Source organism: Plectrocnemia conspersa, unplaced genomic scaffold, assembly GCF_051122295.1.
Source record: "Plectrocnemia conspersa isolate PC_06_02 unplaced genomic scaffold, ASM5112229v1 ptg000011l, whole genome shotgun sequence".
Classification (NCBI taxonomy): Eukaryota; Metazoa; Arthropoda; class Insecta; order Trichoptera; family Polycentropodidae; genus Plectrocnemia; species Plectrocnemia conspersa.
Genome location: NW_028277175.1, coordinates 10,663,244 through 10,684,935, shown reverse-complemented (window position 1 = coordinate 10,684,935; position 21,692 = coordinate 10,663,244). Strand labels below are relative to the sequence as shown.

The window sequence follows — 21,692 nt, the reverse complement described above, 5'->3', positions numbered from 1 at the left end:
ATACAATCCGATAATTTCATTCTAACTTTAAACTTACATACTTTTTTACAATTAACTTACTAGACAAATTTACAATTAACTTACTGGGGTTATTACTACACAAAAATTTATATAATTTTATATATAAAAACCTATTAAATACCAAATTTACAAAATCGCATTTTTATTATATTTATATATATATATATATATGTAAATATATGTATATATATATATTTATGAATAAAAATACATTTTTTAAATAAATACATATTTTAAATTATGCAAATTATATTCGTGAAGTTCAAAAATGAGTTTAATATTTATGGTTGCGAATAATTACACGAGATTGCTATATACTATTATCATGAAAACGCTAACATCGATATTTAAAAAATCTCAGATCTCCACTTACAATATTCAATGACATATATTTACGATTGTTTTTAATTCATCCGCAATAAAAACATACATAAACTTCATATTTTTTACTTTAGCGAGTCGACGATACATCATGACAGAAATTAATTTAGGAATCCACGACACTGAGGAGCTCCGCACAGACAAGGTATCTTCTCGTCTTCGAATGGGAACTTATAATCGTACGTAATCTCTTCGTTGATGCCGATCGGTTGCTTTGAATAGATCACAATCTTCTTTTGCGACTCGATTGTGATGATTTTAGCGTAGCAGTTCGGCTATAAAAATAATATATACAAATAAGCATTATAATATATAATTCCAAACATGGAAATTAAAAAAATCAGTGGCAGTTTATAATAAAAAACCTTCAATATCATAATTCTTTTTCAAATTTATAAGCTCTATAATAATATTAAGATACAGGGTATTTTATATTTCTATCTCTTATGATTTATTATCCATCAAGTAATATACTTTGATTTCTTCTCTGGTGAATTTTGTCAAAAATCTAGAGAATGTATATTATCAATCATACAAATATTTTGCGAACAAGATAATCAAAATAACACTTTAATCACAGAATGTACTTGATGCAATAGCTGCAAAATAAATAATATATTACATCAGCACATAATTTAATAATCAAAGCTTAAATCCGAATATAATGTGGTTCGGCTCGACACATTACAGCCCAATCACGCGTTTTCACGTGATAGCGGAACTTTGCAATCAGTCTGTTCGCACGTTTTCGAGTTTACAATAATGTAACTTAAGCTTGTAAAACTTTTGAGCGATTGTAATGAACATTTAAACTTTTATCAATAGATGGCAATATATACATTTATAATTCTTTTGTAACTTGAAATAAATGTCACCTTTTGTCAAAAATATATACATTAAAAGCTTCGCGTAAATAGCGAATCTAAGTGCAAAAATTGTAAGCAGAGCTGCGACACTTAGTCGCATTCTATCAGAAAAATACTTGGCTTAACCAGTGCACATTCCTTGGCTGCTAAAAGTAAACATCTATTTTATAAACGGAATTTCGTTACAAATTCAAACTATGCCACATCAAAAACAATATTTTGGGAAACAAAATTTTTTAACAACTAAGAGTGCTTTCATGTGAATTGTAAAAAATACAATAAATCACTACATAAATACTATTACTTCATAGAAAAATAGAACTAGTGTTGTAGCTATGTAGCTTTTAGGATACTCTACCACTACATGGTATACATATATTGTCATACATACATTACAACTGTGATTGATGAACCGCGCCAGATTGCCACACTTTGTAGCGTCGATGATTGTATCTATGTCTATTCGGAACAAATAAGAGCTTCCAATTCCAGTGGCTTCGTAATGCATTTCTCTAACATCTGCAACGATCGGTCTAACCATTTGTCCGACGTATTCGATTACCATCTCATCGGCAGCTATCGGCTCCATCGCAAACAGGCCCCAATCGTGAATGCTCGACTTTGCAAACTTCAATTGTTTCTTTCTAAATTTGAGCTGATTGAACTTCAGGAGATCGGAGTCAGTGTCCGTTCCGAAAGCGGTGAGCAACCTTCTTTGATTCGATCTCGCCTCCCTAGATAGACCCTGCATCTTCGCCGATATTTGCTTTTCTAGAATTTGTGCGGCGTTCGTTTGAAGATTTTCAGCAGTAGGTACGCTTCTAGTGTGATGATACTTAAACTTGGCTTTGATTTTAGAATCTAGCTTATAGAATCCTTCCGTTCTTGCCGATCCAGTATTGTGAATCTATAAATATTGAAAATTTTAAATTATCACATTAATTTAATATACACTACCTATTATAATTAATAAAAACCTGTAATTCCTCTGACTGTCCATGTTTTCGAGATTTTTTCTTAGGAGGTATATAAGGAATGTCCGTAGGACAATGATCTACCCAATGCGTATCGTTAAGCCAATAACTTTGAGAATCGTCCGCCGCTAATAAGCATTCGTATGATTTCTTCAAATACAATATATCTTCAGGATCGATTCCCTTAGTTAAAAATTCGTACAATAATTGCATTTCGGCAATCATATCCCGTTCTTTAAACAACACTTTGTCGGTAGATGAAAGATTTTTACTATAAGGTTGAACACTTTTAGCAGTATCGTGTAATCTAAAAATAAATCAAATATAATATTACAAAGATTATACTCATCGTTAAATATGAATACGTACTTATTTTGAATTTCGGCGAGCTTTTTATGTTCTGTTGTTTTCTTATGTCTCTCTTTGATTTCTTCAGCCTTTCTCTTCTTGTGCTGTGCCGCTGCTTCGTTAATGCTTTTTTGCACTTTCAGCGAACCGTCAGTTCCTTTAACTGGATCTACTTGCATTGATGTATAGCCTAAAAAATAACAGAGATGAGCATTATGCTTCTAATAATATCAAAAATCGACTTAATATTATAACAAACCATGATCATGATGCAAATGATTCGTAGTCGGAGGCGGCGTAGCACCGGGAGGAAGACAGTAAGGATGATCTAACGCAACTTGTGACGCCTGAGAAGCCGGACTCGATCCACCGTCAGATGATTGCGTTTCGATCACAATCTATAACAAAAAAAATATTCAAACATTCCTCAAAATTCACTGACTATCTTAAATAAATAACAAATATTACTCACAACTTCCTTCGGTGGAGAATTTTCTTTTTTAACACTTTCTTTGGCTTTGGATTTTTTCTTTTCGTTCATTTTGTTCTTCTTTCTTCGAACGTCCAAACTCTCATCCTCAGACGACAAAATGGTTTCAACAACATCCATTTTCTCCAATTTAACGTCTGTTAATTTTTCGTCTTTCACCTTAACATCTTCGACGTTAGCTAACCTAGACTGCAAATTGACTATCTCCGCCAATTTCACGAGCCCTTCGACAGCATCGTCGTGGGCTAATTTACTCTTTTCATTATCTAATTTAGGCTTGCTCAATTTGAGCTTTTCTTTATTTTCAGTCTGTTCGCCGTTTTTAAGCATTTTATCACTGTGAATTTGAACCGGCTGTCTATTTTCAGATTTATATTTCGATTCTCGCTCTCTCTGCAAACTTTCCTCCTCTTCTTTTTTTTGTTCTTCTAGAAGTTCTCTTTCTATTTGCTCCATATATTCCGTATTTCTTCGCCGTTTTTCCTATTATACAATTAAATAATGTTAATATTATTTTATACATTCAAAACGACGACTATTACAATAATTACCTGGTACTCTCTCTCCTCATCAGAATCGGAATATATTCTATCAATTAGAAGATCTTTAGATGTTTGAGGCGGCTTTTGAGGCGCATTTCTAAAATCATCCTCTTCTATTTTAGGGTCTTCTTCGGGTGAGAGAATGGGAGAACCGAGCCGTTCGTCTACTTTAACTGAAGGTTTTGCTTTAACTAAACATATTTTTAATTAACATCTTATATCAAAGTATTTATTATTTTTTTTAAATAAAATTAAAACATACCTCTAGTTTTAGATATTTTAGTATCACTTTCACTATCTGATGAAGAATATACTCTTCTAGGTACTTCGCGTCGTTCTTTTACCCTTTTAACTGGCGGAGCGACTTTAGTTACAGTCATTTCTTCGTCAGAATCTGTGTCGGAATATATTCCTTCGCCGACACGAGGTTTAGGAGGTAAATTACTAATTCGTTCATTAACTACGCTTTCGGATTCACTAGAAGAACTACTATCACTAGAGCTTTCAGAAGTAGAAGATCTACAATTAATAATAATTTTTAATGTTTCACGTAAAATCCAACACAAATTGACAGTAGATATAAATCTTACTTAGACGAAGAACTTTTGCTCGACGAACGTCTTCTTGCTCTGCTTAAATAAGAACCTTTACTTCTATGAGGACTTACGATGAATGACGATCTCGAAGCTTCTTTTTCGGAATCGGAATTTTGAACTATCTCTTCCTGTAGAATTATGTAGATATATATTAACGACATCATAGATATTTAAATATATATTATTTTATAGAAAATAATCTGACTTGATCGCTTAATCTCTTATTTGAAGAATCTTCATCTAACACCACAGGAGAAATCATACGCTTTCGTCTGAAGCTCGGCATTTTCGGTATAGATCCTCTAAAACCCATCAGCGGGTAACCTCCGAGATCCAAATTTATTTCTTTAGTAGTGTCTAAAATAGTTCGGAACGTGTCTAGTTTTTCGTCTTTTTTACTACACAGGTCTTGTTGAGGCACGACATTTTCCTTTTCTGTCGGAATTTTTATCACATTTTTAATTTTATCGTTGATGCCCCTCGCCTTCTCGTCCCACCATATTTCGAAACTCTTAAATGCAGTACTTTCTATCATCTTCTTGTTGAAGTCCTTTTTGAGAATTTGCTTCAGTTCATCGGTGACTTTTTCTATGACACCGTTAATCGTGGAGTAATATGGATCTCCGTATATCTTAAAACATTCATTGAATTTCAATCATTAATAATAAATAACAGTAATAAATTTCGTTTACTTGAAGTAGATAATAATATAATATGTACAAGATATTGGATAGAAACTCACTTCTCTTCGTGGAATATCAACGCCAACGTGAGGTAGCGGCAGTTGAGTCGTGTAATGTGCTAACTGAGGATGCAAATTGCTTTGTAAATGAAAACCTTGCGCTCCGGGAGGCATAGGTGGGTAAAATCCGCTAGGATTATAAACAGGAGTAGGATAAGGTGTAGAATAATTTTGCTGCGACCAAAGTGTGTGGGGAGGATAAGAGCAGGGAGGCGGCATAGCGGCAAACATAGGCGGCGGAGGAGGAGGAGGAAAAGAGCTATTAGGATGAAAGCCAGGAGGAGGAGCTGCCGTGAACGGCACTGCATCGCCTTCTTCGATTTTCGCTTCGGACGACGATAATGATGATAATGACATCTATAACATCAATTCATTGTTTTTGAATACATCAAATACTATTTTAAGAGTTTGAAATTTACCTGATCGTCTTCGAGTTCGTTATCTCCATTTCCTAAATTATTGTCAGAATGTTTATCATCTTCATCTTCGACGTTCAATTTTTTGATAGATCCTATCATAGGTGACATGTTGCCGTCGTCTTTTCTATAAGATTTTTTATTAGTATTTCCAGTGATGAGTTCGTCTTCGCTCGAAGATATATCAGAACCTAATTTTTCAGAAATAACTTTCTTCTGTTGTTCGCTTTGTTTTTCTTGTTTCAATATAGTTATCTAAAAATAATTTAAAACATTGGAATTTTATTATGTGACATATAAAGGTGTTCCAAGATAAGTATGTATCTCCATTGTTTTTTCATAATTAGTGAAACATGAGTTTCTAAAAATGATTACAGAATTAAATGATGCTCATTGTGGAGGATTAGCCTAAGTAGTTTTATCAGAGTCGGATATCAAAGTAAAATAATATTATCCCTTTTACTTCAATAGGGCCGAAATATTGGCCCACATTACTTATGCAAAAAATTCCACCAGCCGATATTTCGGTGCAAATTTAAAAAAATTAATTCAACATGTTCGATATTTTTGTACAATAAGCGCAGCATGTCTACATAAAAGGCATCATTTGTTTAATCTCAGGTAAGTCTAGCAAAGAAATGACCACGCCATTGGGGCCTGCCGGCCATTTTTATGATAGGGATGGCTGGCAAAGTGAAAACAAGCATTACATACACAAAATTCTTTTTACTATTTATACATTTTTATCTCCTTTCAGAAATATTTTTACTCAAATAGTACACGGAATATGGTCCATTGGAAAATAATGTTATTTATTTTTTCTCTAACCAACTAAAGATATGTTGTACTAGACAATATAATTAAAATGTGTTGATTAGAATATCATTGTTTTTTATTACTTTGCAACATTGATAGTACACAAAAAAAGTTTCAAATTTTTAAAACACATACATATAACATAATTTATTTAAAAAAATGTAAATTAATAATTTTTCAAAAAAAAAAATTCGCATATTGTCTGTGACCTAAAAGGTTATGCAGTAAATATGTATTTTTATTTTTGTAATATGAGTAGAAATAAATAAGTATACAAAAGATAAATCTTTCGAAACTAAATTGAGATATTCTAGCATAAATACAAAATGTGCAATAATTAAAATAATATATAAATTTTATTTTTAAAAATATGTCGCGTTTTGGACAAACAGATTTACAATTTTCTACCCACTTCTTTCTTATAAGGTTCTTTCGGATAATTATAACTGCCAAAAAATAATGAGTAATATATTTTATTGGAGTAAATAGACGAGTGGTGCTTTGGCCCCTGATATAAAAATTTAGGAGGCATCCAGAAGCGGTCGATCAAAGACGATGTCTGATATTTATTGTTCCAAAAAAAAGAAAAATTTGGCGCATGTATTTTCGAAAATATTTTTTTTTATAATAAATGAGTGTTTTAATTAAAATATATAATATAACCAAGCATTAGTTGCTGGGGTAGTCGATTGCTTTGGTTTTGCTAATCAATAAACATGGTGAATCATGTGAGCGGTACTAGGATTATTTTTCAGTCAATTAATAAAATAATAATGTCAATAAAAAACAGTCAATACCGGTAATACCGGTATTGCCTGTTTTTTCTCTATGTAATACCGATTATTGCTATCTCTAGATGCAAGGCTTGCGGTAATGAAGGAGAATGAATAAGAATTCAAAATTAAAAATAATAATAAACAAAGATATAATCACATATTTTCTTTTGTGGCAATATTCATACACCACTCTAATATATATTTTTAAAAATACCTGTTTTTGTGCAGATTTGTGACATTCTAAATAAGTTTCCATGTCTAAGTAAGGCGAAGGCGGTGTTGACAATGGTTGATCATTTTCAGGAGTTACAGAGCCCGATTCTGAACTCATTTTCCATTCTTCTAGATAAGGAAGAATACAATAAGAGACAAATAATAGAAATAAACAATAATTATCATTTTAATTACTTTAATTGATAATGTAAAATATATTTTTAGCATATTTAACGAGGAAAAAGTAAGAGATAAATATAAAATATTACCATTATCTATAATAGGAGGTTTGTGATTGGAATTCGTTCCGTCTGTCTTAAACTCATCATCTTCTTCGGCATTTAATCCTAATTGCAAAAAAGGCGGAGCCATTCCACCACTTACTCCACCCTTGAGCAACATTGCAATTCTACTCAGTAATAAAATTCATCAGCTATTATATCCTGTATAAATATTGCGCAAGATAAAAATATAAATGTAAAAATACCTTGTATCTAGATCGACATTTTTACTATCGCTGGCATTAGATTCACTATCCTTACTCGAACTTTTCTTCACTTCCTTCTTATCGGTACTGTCGCTACTGAGTTCCGTCACTTTTTTATTAACGCTAGGCGAAACATCCTGAAATTGTTGCGTTATCAAATTTTAATTTTAATAGATCTTATTGTATATTATTTACTTCACAGAAAACATACCCGACTTTTAGTTTTTTTGGGATAAATTTCGTTAGAATGACTATGAGCTTTCGTTAATTTCAGGGTGTCTGCAGGAGGCGTTCCTAGGTCTTTAGGAGTGTGAATCATTGTCGAGATGGCATTCGGGGTCGAAGCGTTCCAACTCAACGGAGTGACCGATGATATGGGATGTGGGAGTAAGCCCTATTGAGGATAAAACGTTAGAAACGTACATGCATAAAATAAATTCGTAAGCAAGAGAAGCTTACTTCGTGGTGCGTCGGATGCCAATCGGTCGGGGGATGGGTAGTAGTCGGCCATGAAACACCAGGCGGAGGAACCGACCATTGAGACGTTCCTTGATGATACCCGTGATATTCTGCATAGCTACTTTAATTAAAAATAAAAAATACACGTTTAATACGGCTTTTATACATTAATATGTAATATATTCAATACCTTTGATTTTGTGGATAATATTGTTCGATCGGAACAATATTAGAATCGATCATAGGAGCATAAGCTACATCGGCGTGTTTAGAAAGACTGTGACTTGAATCCGGCGTCGGTGGAATATCTGAACTTCTACTATAACTAGATCTGATTCTGCCACATTTGGTATGTTTTGAATGTCGTTTCTCTCTATAAACTTCTTTTTCTTCATCGGACCACCGCGATGAGCTATTTCCGTCTCTCTCGTCCAAATCGTGATCTCTATGTTGATGCGAATGCGAGGATTCTTTATATTTCATATAATAATCCACCTCAGGAGGATCGGCTATTTTAGACGAAGACGCATGCATCATTATATCTTCGGTATTTAAAGAATTCATATGAACTATGGGTTTTTTATCGGTAGTTGTGTTTTCATATAATGATTTACATTGCTTTCCGAATGGATCCAAACTGACACTTAAAACCTGATGAAAAAATTAAGACATATAAACATATATATAATAAAGCAATTCAAGATGTCCAAATACTCACTTTTCCCATTACAGTCTTTCCGTTTAATCTTTCAACGCATGCCTTGGCAGACTTGGTGTTTTCAAAAACAATACGTGCAAATCCTAAATGTTTATTGTTGACAGGGTGGTAGAATATCGTGAGTTCTATAAAGGGTCCCATTTTGATGACCATGTCACTAAGGAAACCCTTGTCGATATTGTCGTTTAAGTTACTAATGCTAATTTCAATTTTTGGTGGATCGCCTACATAATTATCATCTATGTTAAATCTGTAACAATACAAAATAGCCGTAAGTACGTATATGTTATAAAAAAGGATCAAATAATGGCATACCTAAATATTATATTATACTTTTTAATAAAAAAATTTGAGCAATAATATTTTGGTACTCTGTAAAAATGTAATATACGTATTTACTAGCAGGCCTGGCGTTAGAGCATGTAACTGTCTTGAGACTCACGCTTTAATTGCCTAAGTACGGGTTCCACCCATGTGCGGGTTTTTCGAACTTAGCATTAGACCGGCACTTGCATATGTGTGAGATTTCGCTTGGCGTTACATTGAGGGGGTCACATATATGCGCATTTATTATATGACCTATTAGTAATATTTCATTATTCTAATACATATTAGAATTTAAAACAACCCGGCATAGATGGAATTATGTATTTTGAATCATAATTTCTATTGTTCAATTTTATTATATCATAAAAAAACGGATGCGATTTAACAGCAAATTATTTTAAGAAATATGTACATTTAAATAAATACTTTCTTCCATAAAACGAATTATTTGTGCATTTGCATAGGGTAAATTAGAGTTATTCATGGGGTATTCACTATTCCGTCAACATAATGCACAAACAATTCGTTTTATGGGACAATTATATTATATATTGCTCATTTGAATTGTTTTCTAAAAAACATGTTTTTTAGAGTAAATGTTCTAAAATTTATTACTCACCTAAAAAAGATAGATGAATAATATCAGTTTTTTGAACAACTTTTGAAAAATATTTCAAGCATGAAGTGGACAAGGAGCAGGGTGCGATTTTTTTTTTACAAATATTTTTTGAATTTTATTCTGAAAATAAAATGCATCATGTGACTTTTTTGACAAAAAAAACTCGGAGCACCCATATAAGCGCACCCCGCTTGGATACAATAGGGTGCTTGTTATATTTTCAATCCATTTTCATTTATTGGGATTTTGCAAAAGCAAGGTCGTTTAAACGAAAACACATGCAGTTATTGCTGTTGTTTTCCAAGTAAAAATATTTGTATAACAGATGTTTATATTGTATATTATTTCTTACGCCAGTTACGTGGTTACATAGCATCCTACGTGAGCGAGCTCGATGCAAATGCGAAGCGGCACGATCGCAATGCGACTTCGCTGTCTTACGTGCGCACGCCACGTTCCCGTCTCGCCATCAAGTATGAGTATTATATATGTAGTAATGAATTCAAGTATGTTATTTACTTAATTGAACTGAAGTGGCATTTTTTGTAGATTATTGTAATTAAATAACGGATAACTATATATTTAATAATTGATTAATTTGTTGTATTTAATATACAGTGGTACCTATCCTTAATCCGTTCCAGATCCTTGGACGTATACCAAACGTATTTTTCGCACAGTGTTGTAACTCATACAAGTTGCGCATGCATGATGTGTCTGACTCATACAAATTCTAGCATGCAAGCGGGTCGTATTCCAATCGAAGGTCTTATATCAAGCAAAATGTTTCTTGTCCAAACACGACGTATACCAAGTTGGTCTTATTCCGAAGCTGAAGTATACCGAGGTACCACTGTACTTAAAAATCTAAATCACTAACACATAATTTTGAGTTTCGGTTTTTCATATATATATTCTTGAAAAAATAAAACCTGCTGTTATATATTAAAAAATTTTCTGCCTCGACTTGTTCCGAGGATAATTTAGATTGAATTTTCAACTTTTTTATCTTTTTTTTGAGTTCTAGGATGCGCAAAATATACAATATTGAAAAAACGTTATTTTATTAAAAAAATTAAATAAAAGAACACATTTACAAATCATCCTGTACTAATTTTCACAACTTTTTTTGGAGGAGGATTCTGAGGAGGACTTGATTCTTGCCACGGGTCTCGCGTTTCTTAGCGCTAGCTTGTTTACTAGGATTTAGAAATGATTGTTCTGCAGTGGGTTATTTTATTTCTCCGAATAAATAGTAACCACTATGCAAATAAAGAGAATGTGGTAGTAATTGCCGTTGCGGATTTGTCTAAACATTTATTTAATACTCAGTAAACAGGTTTTGTGAGTCGTTATTAATCGCTTCAAAAAAGTAATGCCTCAATCATCAGAAAATGAACAGGAACTATTAACTACCTAAAGACGATGCAGAATTTCAGGAACTTTTCAGCAACTGATACCCAACTCATTAGATCTCCCAAATTATCACCCATCTATTATCCATCACTAGTTTTTCCAAAGAATACTATGTTCATTGACTGCAATGTTTGTTTAATCTTTAAGTCTCGTTTTAAAAATTAAAAATTGGCCGATCAAATAGTAAACAACACTTTTTAATTCAGCACTCACCAAAATCAGCATACAATTTAGTGCTTCATCCTATTAAGCTGAACATATATTTAGGTTACGTTGGTCTTAATTTAATTTAAATAAATAAATTATATCATGACTTAATTCGGGCATTAGTGCATCATGAATTTTACCATTTTTGAGATTATGACATCATCATTATTTATGTATGCATTATCCGTTAGAGGTAGCGCCCAGAAATTAAATGATTTTTTATATAAATAATTTCACTTTATAGAAAGTAATTTTTAAGCTTTTTTTTAAGATAGTGATAATCAGTGAATAATACCTGAGAGATTTGTTTTTAAGAGTATTTTTTAATTTAAATCACATCTGAGAGATCAGAATTAGTGATTATTATATAATTATAATACCGATTGACCATCACAAATGAAGTTTTCATAAATAATTAAAATAAAATCGAGCTAGGTCGTACATCGTGACATATATCGATTTTAAGGTGTGATAATAGTTTAATAATAATTAAATAGATTTATTGTCACTGATTTGATCGTGTGTCACACTACTTGTCGTGTTATAATGGAAATATGGTAATAAATAAAATAAGGCTCATATTTTTTGGGTCAGAATTCATATTAAAAGGTCAGAAATTATATGAAGGTTAAGAATTATTTTGACAGTTGGTCAGAATCATTTTTTCAGTTGGCAATTGTGTTATCTTAGAGTATTGATATTGCTGTAACGCTGAAGATTGGTACAACTCATTATCAGTGTTTAAGGGCCAACTTGTTTGTTTGGGTTCGCAACATTGTCAGATGTCAATACAACCGACCGGTATTCCCGCTTCAGTGCAAGCGAGATATTTTTTAAATAATATTATTAACATTTATAATTATAAATGTTACAATATTTTTTTTTAATTCACATGACCGTCCTATATTTTAATTCTGATCATTCGAAATTTATTATATTTATTTTAACCCTGAATAATAGAATTATGACCAAGCTGTTAATAAAATACTGACCGAGATTTAATTTGTTGATTTATATTTTGACTATTTAAAAACAGATTTATTATTTTTTGCTGAAATGCAACAATTAGGACTCTCTAACAAGAATAATAAATGTTTTCTAGTAGGATTTTTGGCAGACGAGTCAAATCGCGACTTGGTAGCGAAACAATACTGTTATATGTAAACAAATGTCAATTTGACACATACATAAAACATAACAGACGCGAAAGTTAAACTTGGATTAAAAACGAAACAATGCAAATATATGTGTTTAAATGGTCGTATAATAGGAAAAAGTCTAGGAATAAGATTATACGCGAACATAACCTCAAATTGTATAATTTGACATTTGTCATTTATTTAGAAATTGATGCATTTGTTGATCGATTTTACGCGTTTAATAATGCGGTATCGAGTCGAATGGGTGTTTCGAATCGGTTTGAAGATTGATTTGACTTGGAATTGACGATGGAACCGGATATCGGATATCGGATAGCGATTAGACGATTCTAAATATTGCAAAATATAATGGGAAGTTTATGCGAAAATAAAGCATCGTTATACCTAGGCACGGGCAGATCGGAGACTGGCTTGACTCGGATCCTGGCGATCTGAGACCTGGGGTCCTTGCAGAGCAGCACCGTGCCAGCGGGGTCGTTGGGCAGGTAGCCATCGTATCTGTACAGTTTACCCTGGGCCTTATGGATGAAGGGATCGACGAGCAGCTTATAGTTTCGCGGTATCTGGTTATGGCCGTGTTGTTTATGTTCCATAGCACCATTCATCCTGCGGAGCGGACGGACGGCATTAGATCGCTGGAATTGCGCAATTTACCGATTCGGGGCCGTCGAGTGCGTCAAGTGCGTCCGGACGTCAACGGACCTCCCTCGGAAGCGAAGATGAAAAACAGTGCTAGGCGCGGCAGCGGCCACCAGCCGCTGGCACGCGGGCACGCGCCAAACAGGGTTGCCACATTGCCGCGCTTGCGCGTTCGTTTTGCCTTTATATTCACCGCTGTCAAATCAAATTTAAAGTCCCGATCTCCAAACTGACAGTTTGTTTTCAATGCCGCCTGACATTTAACGTTTACAACAAATGTTCGATTACAGTTTTAAAGCTTACTAAACACCAGTACACATTTTAAAAAAGTGATCATGTACCACCGACAATAAACTATTTTTATGATATTTATTGAAAACTATATTGACATACTTAAATAACTTATTTAAGAAATGTAAAAAAAGAAAATATACACATGCCTAGTAAAAATGCCTTTCGCTGATATTCGTTTTTAGATTAAATATAAATATACTGGTGCTGATTTAAAATAGGAATCGTTCAAGTAAAATTTATATTTTGGTTTATTATATTTTATTAGAGAAAAACTTTTTTTGCACAAGTAAGATAAGCCGCGCACTAAGAACTAAGCTGCCGTAGCCAATAAAAACAGAGACAGCGCATAGAAATGTAATGGCTGCCTGGGGTAGACCGCACACTAGGCAGCCACGGCTGCTCTGGCTGCCGCAGCCGTAGCGTTTGCCACTATCAGTGCCAGTCATAGGAGCCAGTGACTCCTCGCAATCAGAAAACAACAGAGCCAACGCGTAGAAATGTATTGAGCTACCTGGGTAGACCGCCCATTGAGCGGCCAGTAATTATCGACGCATTTTGTTAAGCTCAGCCATTTATTTATTTTTAAGTTAAGGAATAAAGTATTTGGATACAATTTTACGTTGAAAATGAAATTAAGTACAGTTTATTGGTACAAATGTATAACAATATTTGAAAAAGTACTGTAAGTCAAAATATGTTGTATAAATAAACTGCTGTAGCTTAATGTAGTTTTTCTGAAAAATTGCGTCAGTATATATCTCCTATAATTTTTTTTGCCAGCGTAATTATTTTCTTGTTCTTCACATCCATCTCGCCCGACGCAGCGGACACGACTGGCTGCCGAAATCGGCTGCTCAATTTTAATGCTCAATTGCCACAAGTCTTCTCAAAATCCATATATATTATGGGAGCCGAATTTAGATTTGTTATGGCCAAAACTGGTCGGCGCTGGAGTGGCATCCCGTGACCGTTTTCTCTCTCTACCGGCAAGCTTGTGAGGGTTCGGACGCGTGCCGTCGCGCGTCCGCCCCATTTTTGTAATGTAAACACTGTAACCGTCAATAAATATACTACTGCAGCGGCTCAATCTGTGTCTCATTGCCACCCGCCATCATCACAGCTCCTAAACTATGATGTCTACTTGAATTTTATCATCGCTTTGGTGAAAGACAGAATGTTAGTAACAGTGGAACGGGAAGGACGAAACCTATACTGTTGGTCTTGTTAGCTATTTTGAAGAATTTAGCGGGAGCTGACAACAGTGCGACTGGTTTATAGTTCTTTATGTCCATTTTATCACCCTTATTTATAAGTAGGGATGACTTTTGTGCATTTTCAAAGATAAGAAAACGATGACGTCTTGAGTATCAAATTAAAAATACGATTTTTACTCAATTTACTTAATGGCCAGTACTAAAAACCAGGGCCGGCCCGAATGGCAGGCTGTACGGTCGCCCGGGGCGCCAGCCCTAAAACGGACGTATTATTTACTCCGATGTCATTTGGTTCTATTCAACACGGTTTTTTAATTTTGTTCAAATCCGTCAGCAATTTTATGTGTTCACTGTTTTTTCGTCGTATATCATTACTTTCGACGTCGACTGAACAGCGTGTTTAGTGTTAATATATTTCCAGACAACTTTGGGATCATTATTAATTTGTTTTTAGCAACTTTTGTAATAACTGTAATGACAGGAAATCATCAAACAACTGCGATTTAAAAAAAATCGTACTTAATATCGGATTGAGGGCTGCCGAACATCGAAAAATTGTTACTCTGGCCCGCCGATCAAAACTTTTATAGGCCTTTGTACTGCATAATCGACCAGTGTCGTATATAACAATGTATTTATATTGAAAAATTAACAAAACTATTTTGCAACATATATTTATATATGTAACGAAAGAAAAATTGTCCAGAAAATATTATGTGTTTCGAGACTGATTTATTATAATCATCACAGAGCTGTAGCGACCGATTATCACTCTTTTGAGATGGGTGAAACGTAGGGCTGCCAGGCGTCCGAAGGGACTTTTCGGGAGAGTAAAAAAACCCGGTTTCAGATTAACTGCTTGCTGATCAGCACTAGGGTTGCTAACAGTCCCGGATTGATCAGGATTGTCGTCGTTGTCTAGGATCCCTGTTGAGTGTTAAATTGTTCCGGAATTTCCGAGCAAAAATTTCCAAGATTAACTTTTTTAGCTCTCACCGGACATTATTGTCGAAAATATCTGAGGCAACTTTTTTGATGTGTTAAGAAGCTTCTATCGACAAATGTGGATTTGTATTAATTCTCACAACCCAATAACAGTAAACTTCTTTCTAAAAATCGATGTAAAATTTGTTAAAGGTGGACGAATAGTATTGTCTACTCCTTGTGATTAAACGGATATAAAGTCAGAGACGAGCCCAGTAGTACAGAGTTTACTACCAGACATCTTCGATAATATATCGAATACGGTCGGTCGAGTTTCAATGATAGAGACCGCATGATAGTGCACCGCCAAGCCCCCCTTTCAAAGCTTTGACCATCACAAAAATACTATAAAATAGGAGTGACCTTAACGTCCTAAGCAATAATTTTAAAATGCCAACTTCATAGTTTGACTGTTTGCGCTAATTTTTTATGAAAAATTCTACATATGAATGTTAACGTTAAAAGTTTATATAATATTTAGTTACATGTTGAATCGAATGTTATAATGGCTGGTGGACGACCATGCCGGACGTCATACTCGCATCTTGGTTCGCTAATGAATATTGCCTTCGCTACTGTCACGCCAATGTTGCTAGAGTGCCACCTAGTTTCTTGACAATCGTACATGATAAATATAAGCTGAGTCACTTCTCTAAACAATTATGTCTTCTAATTGCGTAAGATCATAGTTTATCTTCCTTTTATTTTCAAACTTGTGTTAGTCGCATTGTAACAAAAGTTTGCTTGATTTTTATATTTTTTCTAAAATGCAAGTCGTCCAAAATAGCGCTTTAAAATTATTTTCAATATACAATATTATAATTTAAAAAATCATAATAAGCTACATATATTAATGATTAAAGAATATTGCTGTTAAAAAAATAATTCTACACTAACTCACTTATATCAGTCATCGTAGATTATAAAATCAACATTAATTTCAAGCACAAGCATACAATGGCAAAGCACACATTAAAATTGTTTTAATTCTGATGATAAATGTATTTAAATTAGTATTTGCTCGTTTGTTTCTACTTTTACGTTTTTCTTTTTAACAAATTGTTAATAGTTTTTAGTTTCCATCCACCCCCAAAATTATAATCATTTGTTTATTGTAGTCATTATTAAAATAACACAATTGTAAACATGAAAGTTAATATAAACTAGTTAAATGCGTTTTATTTAAAAGTATGGTTATAAATTAAATTATTTTATTTAAATTAACGTGTTTTTATAAAACAATATAATTTCTCTGTTTATATTTTTTGGGAGTCCAGAAAAATTATATGCATCCAAATACATTGTATGTTCATTCAAAGCGGACAAGGTACCGCAAGGCTATTTTCCAATGGCTTGAATAAAAAAATATACAGAAATATTTCTTTTATTTAATGACTTTTTTTTCTATATAGATTTTATAAACTTGCTTTACTAAAATAATATTGTATAGCTTTACTAAATTATATTTTCATATCAATTTTTTTTGTTATATATCGTCTTTACGATAGAGGTAGCCGTTGAAAAAAAATTGTAAAATCGTAATGAAACGATGATATATTTTATTTAATAAAATTTATTAATAGTTCAGGCTCAAAAAGTAAAAGATTACGACCAATCTGAATATTCGTAGTTACGTCACGGGGTGAACTCGATTGAGGTTTGTTTTTTCTACTCTGAATCGATTGTGCTACACTGCAAGTTGTCATTTTTGTTGATAACGCGTGCGTAAATTAGTTAAAATTTTAAGTATGTTTAATTTCGCTATTATATATTAACATATTTTTCATAAGTTAACCAATATTGAATCTGACGTAAACTGTGCACCCGTTTTGCGTCGCACATGTCAAATGTTAAGTAATGTCGTATTCTAGGTTGTCAGCATGTCTTCTAAATCTGTGATGCCCGCGGTGCACGCTCAGGAGGAGGAAGAGGATCTGGTGTGCCCTCTTCAGCAGCTGAGGGTAAGGAAATAATTTATTTCGATTATCGTCGATTTTAACATTGATGGCGTTCGCGTTTCGCAGGAGAAATGCTCGCAAGACAGCCACGCCAAACAGTTTTTCGCCAAGTATCAAGCCTGTAACGATCGAGTAAACTCTAGGTCGAAGACCACCGAGAACTGCGAAGAGGAACTGATCGATTATCTCGAAGTCTTGGATCACTGCGTCGCCAAGGATTTATTTAAGAAGCTCAAGTAAATCGTTACGTCTCGTTAATTGTTTTTTGAAGTTACTAAAGTAAATGTAATCCGATCATTTTTTAATTATTTTTTCCCGTAGTATGTATGATATTATTTAATATTAATAAACAAGTTATCGAAAAGTATTTCAGGTTAATTTTAAATTAATCCTTTCAAATTTTAGGTATGATCATTAGACTTTTAGGTATGATCATTAGACACAGGATTGTATCGTTGGTTAATAAGTTTACCCTGAAAAATATCTAAACAAAACTCAAGAAAAATTCGATTTTCTTCGGTACAACTTAAAAGTTACAAAAGCATCCCTTGGTAATCAACAATATCGTTCTGAATACTTCCATTCAAAACTATTCTACTCACAAATGTATTTTTTAAAATAATATAATCTTGAGTGATAAGGGTTAAAAATGAAACATCTCGAAATAAAATATATAAATGTATATATTTGATACTAGAAAAGATTAATATATTGTTAAATACTAATAATAGTACACATATTTTAACTATGATAAATTTATTTTTCCTTTATATGCGTTAGAATAGTATTACATGTTAATTTTATAGTCCTTTCGAATTGTAAAATAAAACAGAACCGTCAACGTAATCAGTCATTTTGTATTGTACAATAATTGCCTTTGGAATGTTAAATTAAATTCGATTTTTTATTTAGCGATTGACAAAACCTGTATAATAATAACAATAGCAAAATAGCGCATAAAGAAAATGGCACATTTCCTTTTAAAAATAAACGTAAAAATACATAGTGATCGACGAGCATATAATTATAACAAAATAACAATATTATAAACATTTAAATATATAATAAAATATTTTTCATAAAGATATGAAAAGAATAATCACAATATATTTGAGAATATAATATAAAAAAATAAAGCATAAATGATTTGAAGACGTGCGAAAAGTGACACTATCTAGGTCCGATTTGCAAAACTGTAAAGCATATGCCGCACACTCGAACCGGTTTCGTGTGATTAAACTTCAGGATGGGGACGTCTTGGCTGGAGCATTTGTTACATAGAGAACGACCGCAGTGCCGGCTAAAAAAGAACATTTAATTAGTCGTATCGTACAAAGATCTATAAAAAAAATTCAGGATAATCACCAATGATGCTTCCTAACGGTGAGAGAGAATTTCGTGCCGCATTCTTGACACAAATCACTATCAAACCAAGGAGCTTCGGCCGGTAAAGCGTCCAGAAGCTTATGTAGCAATTGTTTCGTTGCTACTTGATAATTGAATATTGTCGCACCGTCTTTATTCTCAGCCGCTAAACACGCGTGGGCATTCACTAACACCCGACACAGAGCCCCTTGGCCTCTCATGTATGCCAATAGTAGTGGCGTATTTCCCTATTGATTGAATTATATTTAATCTAATATGATCGATTTGAAATTGAATATGTATTTACCTGAATATCAGTCTTATTTATCGGATAATCTTTCATGCATTCGAGGAATAGTTCGCATATAGCTGCAGCGTTTTCTTTGCCACATCGACACAGTTCGTGTAGAGGATTGCGACCTTTTAAATTAATGGCTTCGGCGTCCAGTTGAGATTCGGTCAATAGTTCTCGAGCGACTGCAATATGACCTTCTCTGGCCGTTATGTGTAGAGCGTTGTCCCCGTTGGAGTCAATGGCGTCATATTCAGCTCCGCTTTGCAAAAGAGCAGAGATTATGGAAACGTGGCCTTCTTTCGATGCAATGTGTAAAGCGGTTTGTCTGCAATTCAATTGAAATTAATAAATCTATGTACATTGTTCTATTATAAATAATCTAACAAATATTTTTAATGAAAATAAGATATTTTTGTTGACGTTGAAGTCCAGGCATTTTTTTGAGCATCGTTGATTGAATGAAAATGATTAAATTATGTTCAAAAAAGAAAATAGAAACACTCTTCGATGGAATCAGGTACACTAAGTAATGACAGCGGTCAATTGCAAAAGTCGAGATAACGCTGACTCAAGGGAATTTTTTGTGTACCCACTTGCATTACTCTAATAAGTAAATGATTACTCTATTATTAAATGAGTCACACCTAGAGATTTCCACGTCTTTAAAGACATTTACGTCTAAAGAGGAGTTTGTGTATTAATGCAACTGCTAATAATAGATATTTTGATTTCTAAGGAAATCCATGCACTTTGTAATCGTTAAAATACTTATTTCCACCGTAACGGATAGTTTATTTTGTCCTTATATATAACTTACTTATAAGCATCTCTATCGTTTGGACGGGCGCCAGCGAGAACTAAACTTCTCAACAGAATTTCATTTCCTACTGCCGCAGCCAATAGTAGAGGAGGCGTCAGAGCGGCATCTTGAACTCTCGAATTAACGTCCACTTGAACTGACAGCAAAAACATAACACTTTCAACGTCGTTCTTCTGAATGGCCAGATGTAAAAAGTTTCTTCCCTTCGTATCCACCTGAAATCCACAATGACGATTAATCCGGTGAACGTGTTTCTTGGACAGCGATGATAATACCTGCTCGGCGGCCGTCGGCATTCTATCCAAGATCGCTTGGGCGGCTTTGTTATTTTTAACGGTGAGGGCGGTAGCAAAGGGAGAAAGGCCGTGCTTGTCTCTGATTGATAGATCATTGGACGGGTGGGACAAAAGCAGACTTATTATATCCGGATGCTGGTTTTCGATGGCTATGTGCAGTGGCGTCTTTCCGCTTGAGTCGCGAGTGTTCACATTTGCTCCGTGTTCAACCAAAGTTTGTATTATGTTGATCAATCCCCACTCGCAGCACAGATGAAGAGGCGTTTGCTGATCTGATACTATTTCGGCTCCTTTTCCGCCAGGACCGAGCTTGCGCGGTGATTCTACGTCGCAACCGGCTCTAATTAAGAACTGAGCCATTGTTTCTTTGTTCTCATCTATTGCTCTATAAAATAATAATATAAGTATGCGAAGCTTGAACATATAAATGAATCGATCTTTGAAGAATAATACTTATGAAGCAACGTTTGTAAACATCCTTCCGGTCCAGGTCCCCAACAATCCGCATCAGCACCGTTTCTAATCAAAATCTAAGATAATGTAAAATGTTAGTTACATTTTTGATTCAATTGAATTAAAATAAAAGCAAATAGTGAAATAGTATATTTACACTAGCAACTTCTTCTTGCGAAGAATCTAAAGCGGCCCATAATGGCGAAATACCATGCTGATCGAGCCGACCCATGTCTACGCCGCGAATGCACATACCCTCGACCAGTAATCCAAGTCGGCAATGGATAGCCAATTGTAACGGTGTTTCGCCTACTTCAGTTCTAAAAAATAATCAAAACCTTACGATCTATTTGGTAATCGATCTTACGGTCAAATGTGAAAGATACTTACAAAGCATTCATATCGGCTCCGTTGTCGATGAGGAATATGGCAGTTTTTGAATCTTCTTTCATAATCGCTTGATGCAAAAGTGTGAACCCTTTGCCATTTTGAGCGTTGACGTCGCCTCCACCCTTAATCAGCAACGGCACGAGACTTAGATTACCTATAAAACACAATAATTTATAATATAATTTATTTTAACTTTTATGCAAGATAAATATGTAACCTTTTTCTAACGCATGACTTAGAGGCGTATCGCCATTAGCATTCTTTAAGTTAAAATCGGGCATGAGAATATTGGTTATCAAGTTTCCTTCGTCTTGTCTTTCCTTCAACTTATTTTTTCGGTCAATAATGGCTATTATTGGTTTTTCATGGTTGTTCATCACAGCTAAATGCAAAGCTGTTTGCCTAAATAA

General features: G+C 33.9%; 3 protein-coding genes across 9 annotated transcripts in view; 1 reads left to right on the top strand and 2 right to left on the bottom strand.

The window, feature by feature from the left end:
* Nucleotides 1-312: 312 nt before the first annotated feature.
* Set1 (SET domain containing 1) lies at nt 313-13,356 on the bottom strand. 4 transcript variants are annotated; one of them, XM_088197586.1, is made up of 21 exons: nt 13,277-13,356; nt 12,959-13,180; nt 8,846-9,095; nt 8,318-8,778; nt 8,128-8,248; nt 7,880-8,062; nt 7,669-7,805; nt 7,451-7,590; nt 7,183-7,310; nt 5,380-5,631; nt 4,961-5,317; nt 4,424-4,849; nt 4,213-4,346; nt 3,885-4,141; nt 3,632-3,813; nt 3,063-3,563; nt 2,850-2,988; nt 2,612-2,780; nt 2,246-2,549; nt 1,660-2,175; nt 313-677 (listed from the first exon to the last, which is right to left on the bottom strand). In XM_088197586.1, exons 2-21 carry the CDS (start codon nt 13,177-13,179, stop codon nt 504-506), a joined length of 5,052 nt encoding a protein of 1,683 aa, XP_088053712.1. In that variant the 5' UTR covers nt 13,180; nt 13,277-13,356; the 3' UTR covers nt 313-503. The 4 variants fall into 4 exon arrangements, with proteins under 4 accessions (XP_088053712.1, XP_088053714.1, XP_088053713.1 ...); XM_088197588.1 differs by having other exon boundaries at nt 7,183-7,307; XM_088197587.1 differs by having other exon boundaries at nt 8,128-8,245.
* Nucleotides 10,153-18,030, top strand: UQCR-11 (Ubiquinol-cytochrome c reductase 11 kDa subunit). Of its 4 annotated transcripts, none has more exons than XM_088197704.1 (3): nt 10,153-10,264; nt 17,577-17,666; nt 17,730-18,030. In XM_088197704.1, the coding sequence occupies exons 2-3, from the start codon at nt 17,586-17,588 to the stop codon at nt 17,901-17,903; spliced, it is 255 nt and encodes an 84-aa protein (XP_088053830.1). In that variant the 5' UTR covers nt 10,153-10,264; nt 17,577-17,585; the 3' UTR covers nt 17,904-18,030. The 4 variants fall into 4 exon arrangements, with proteins under 4 accessions (XP_088053830.1, XP_088053828.1, XP_088053829.1 ...); XM_088197702.1 differs by lacking the exon at nt 10,153-10,264 and adding an exon at nt 17,326-17,362; XM_088197703.1 differs by lacking the exon at nt 10,153-10,264 and adding an exon at nt 17,326-17,426.
* A 662-nt stretch (nt 18,031-18,692) lies between these two features.
* LOC148229472 (ankyrin repeat and FYVE domain-containing protein 1) overlaps nt 18,693-21,692 on the bottom strand; it is a 28,486-nt gene continuing 25,486 nt past the window's right edge. The window contains exons 10-18 of the mRNA XM_088197591.1: nt 21,500-21,684; nt 21,283-21,436; nt 21,050-21,212; nt 20,893-20,969; nt 20,419-20,824; nt 20,141-20,358; nt 19,336-19,648; nt 19,029-19,276; nt 18,693-18,963 (exon numbers count right to left, since the gene is read on the bottom strand). Coding sequence (XP_088053717.1) covers nt 18,834-18,963; nt 19,029-19,276; nt 19,336-19,648; nt 20,141-20,358; nt 20,419-20,824; nt 20,893-20,969; nt 21,050-21,212; nt 21,283-21,436; nt 21,500-21,684 — 1,894 coding nt within the window. The 3' untranslated portion in view covers nt 18,693-18,833. The remainder of the gene's footprint in view (nt 18,964-19,028; nt 19,277-19,335; nt 19,649-20,140; nt 20,359-20,418; nt 20,825-20,892; nt 20,970-21,049; nt 21,213-21,282; nt 21,437-21,499; nt 21,685-21,692) is intronic.

Coding starts and splice junctions, on each gene's coding strand:
- Set1 (XM_088197586.1), bottom strand. CDS start 13,179: ATGAATGGTGCTATGGAACATAAACAACACGGCCATAACCAGATACCG. Junction 4,850..4,960: donor TTGATATTCCACGAAGAGAA/GTGAGTTTCTAT, acceptor GAATGTTTTAAG/ATATACGGAGATCCATATTA. Junction 4,142..4,212: donor AGCAAAAGTTCTTCGTCTAA/GTAAGATTTATA, acceptor TATTAATTGTAG/ATCTTCTACTTCTGAAAGCT.
- UQCR-11 (XM_088197704.1), top strand. CDS start 17,586: ATGTCTTCTAAATCTGTGATGCCCGCGGTGCACGCTCAGGAGGAGGAA. Junction 17,667..17,729: donor GCCCTCTTCAGCAGCTGAGG/GTAAGGAAATAA, acceptor CGCGTTTCGCAG/GAGAAATGCTCGCAAGACAG.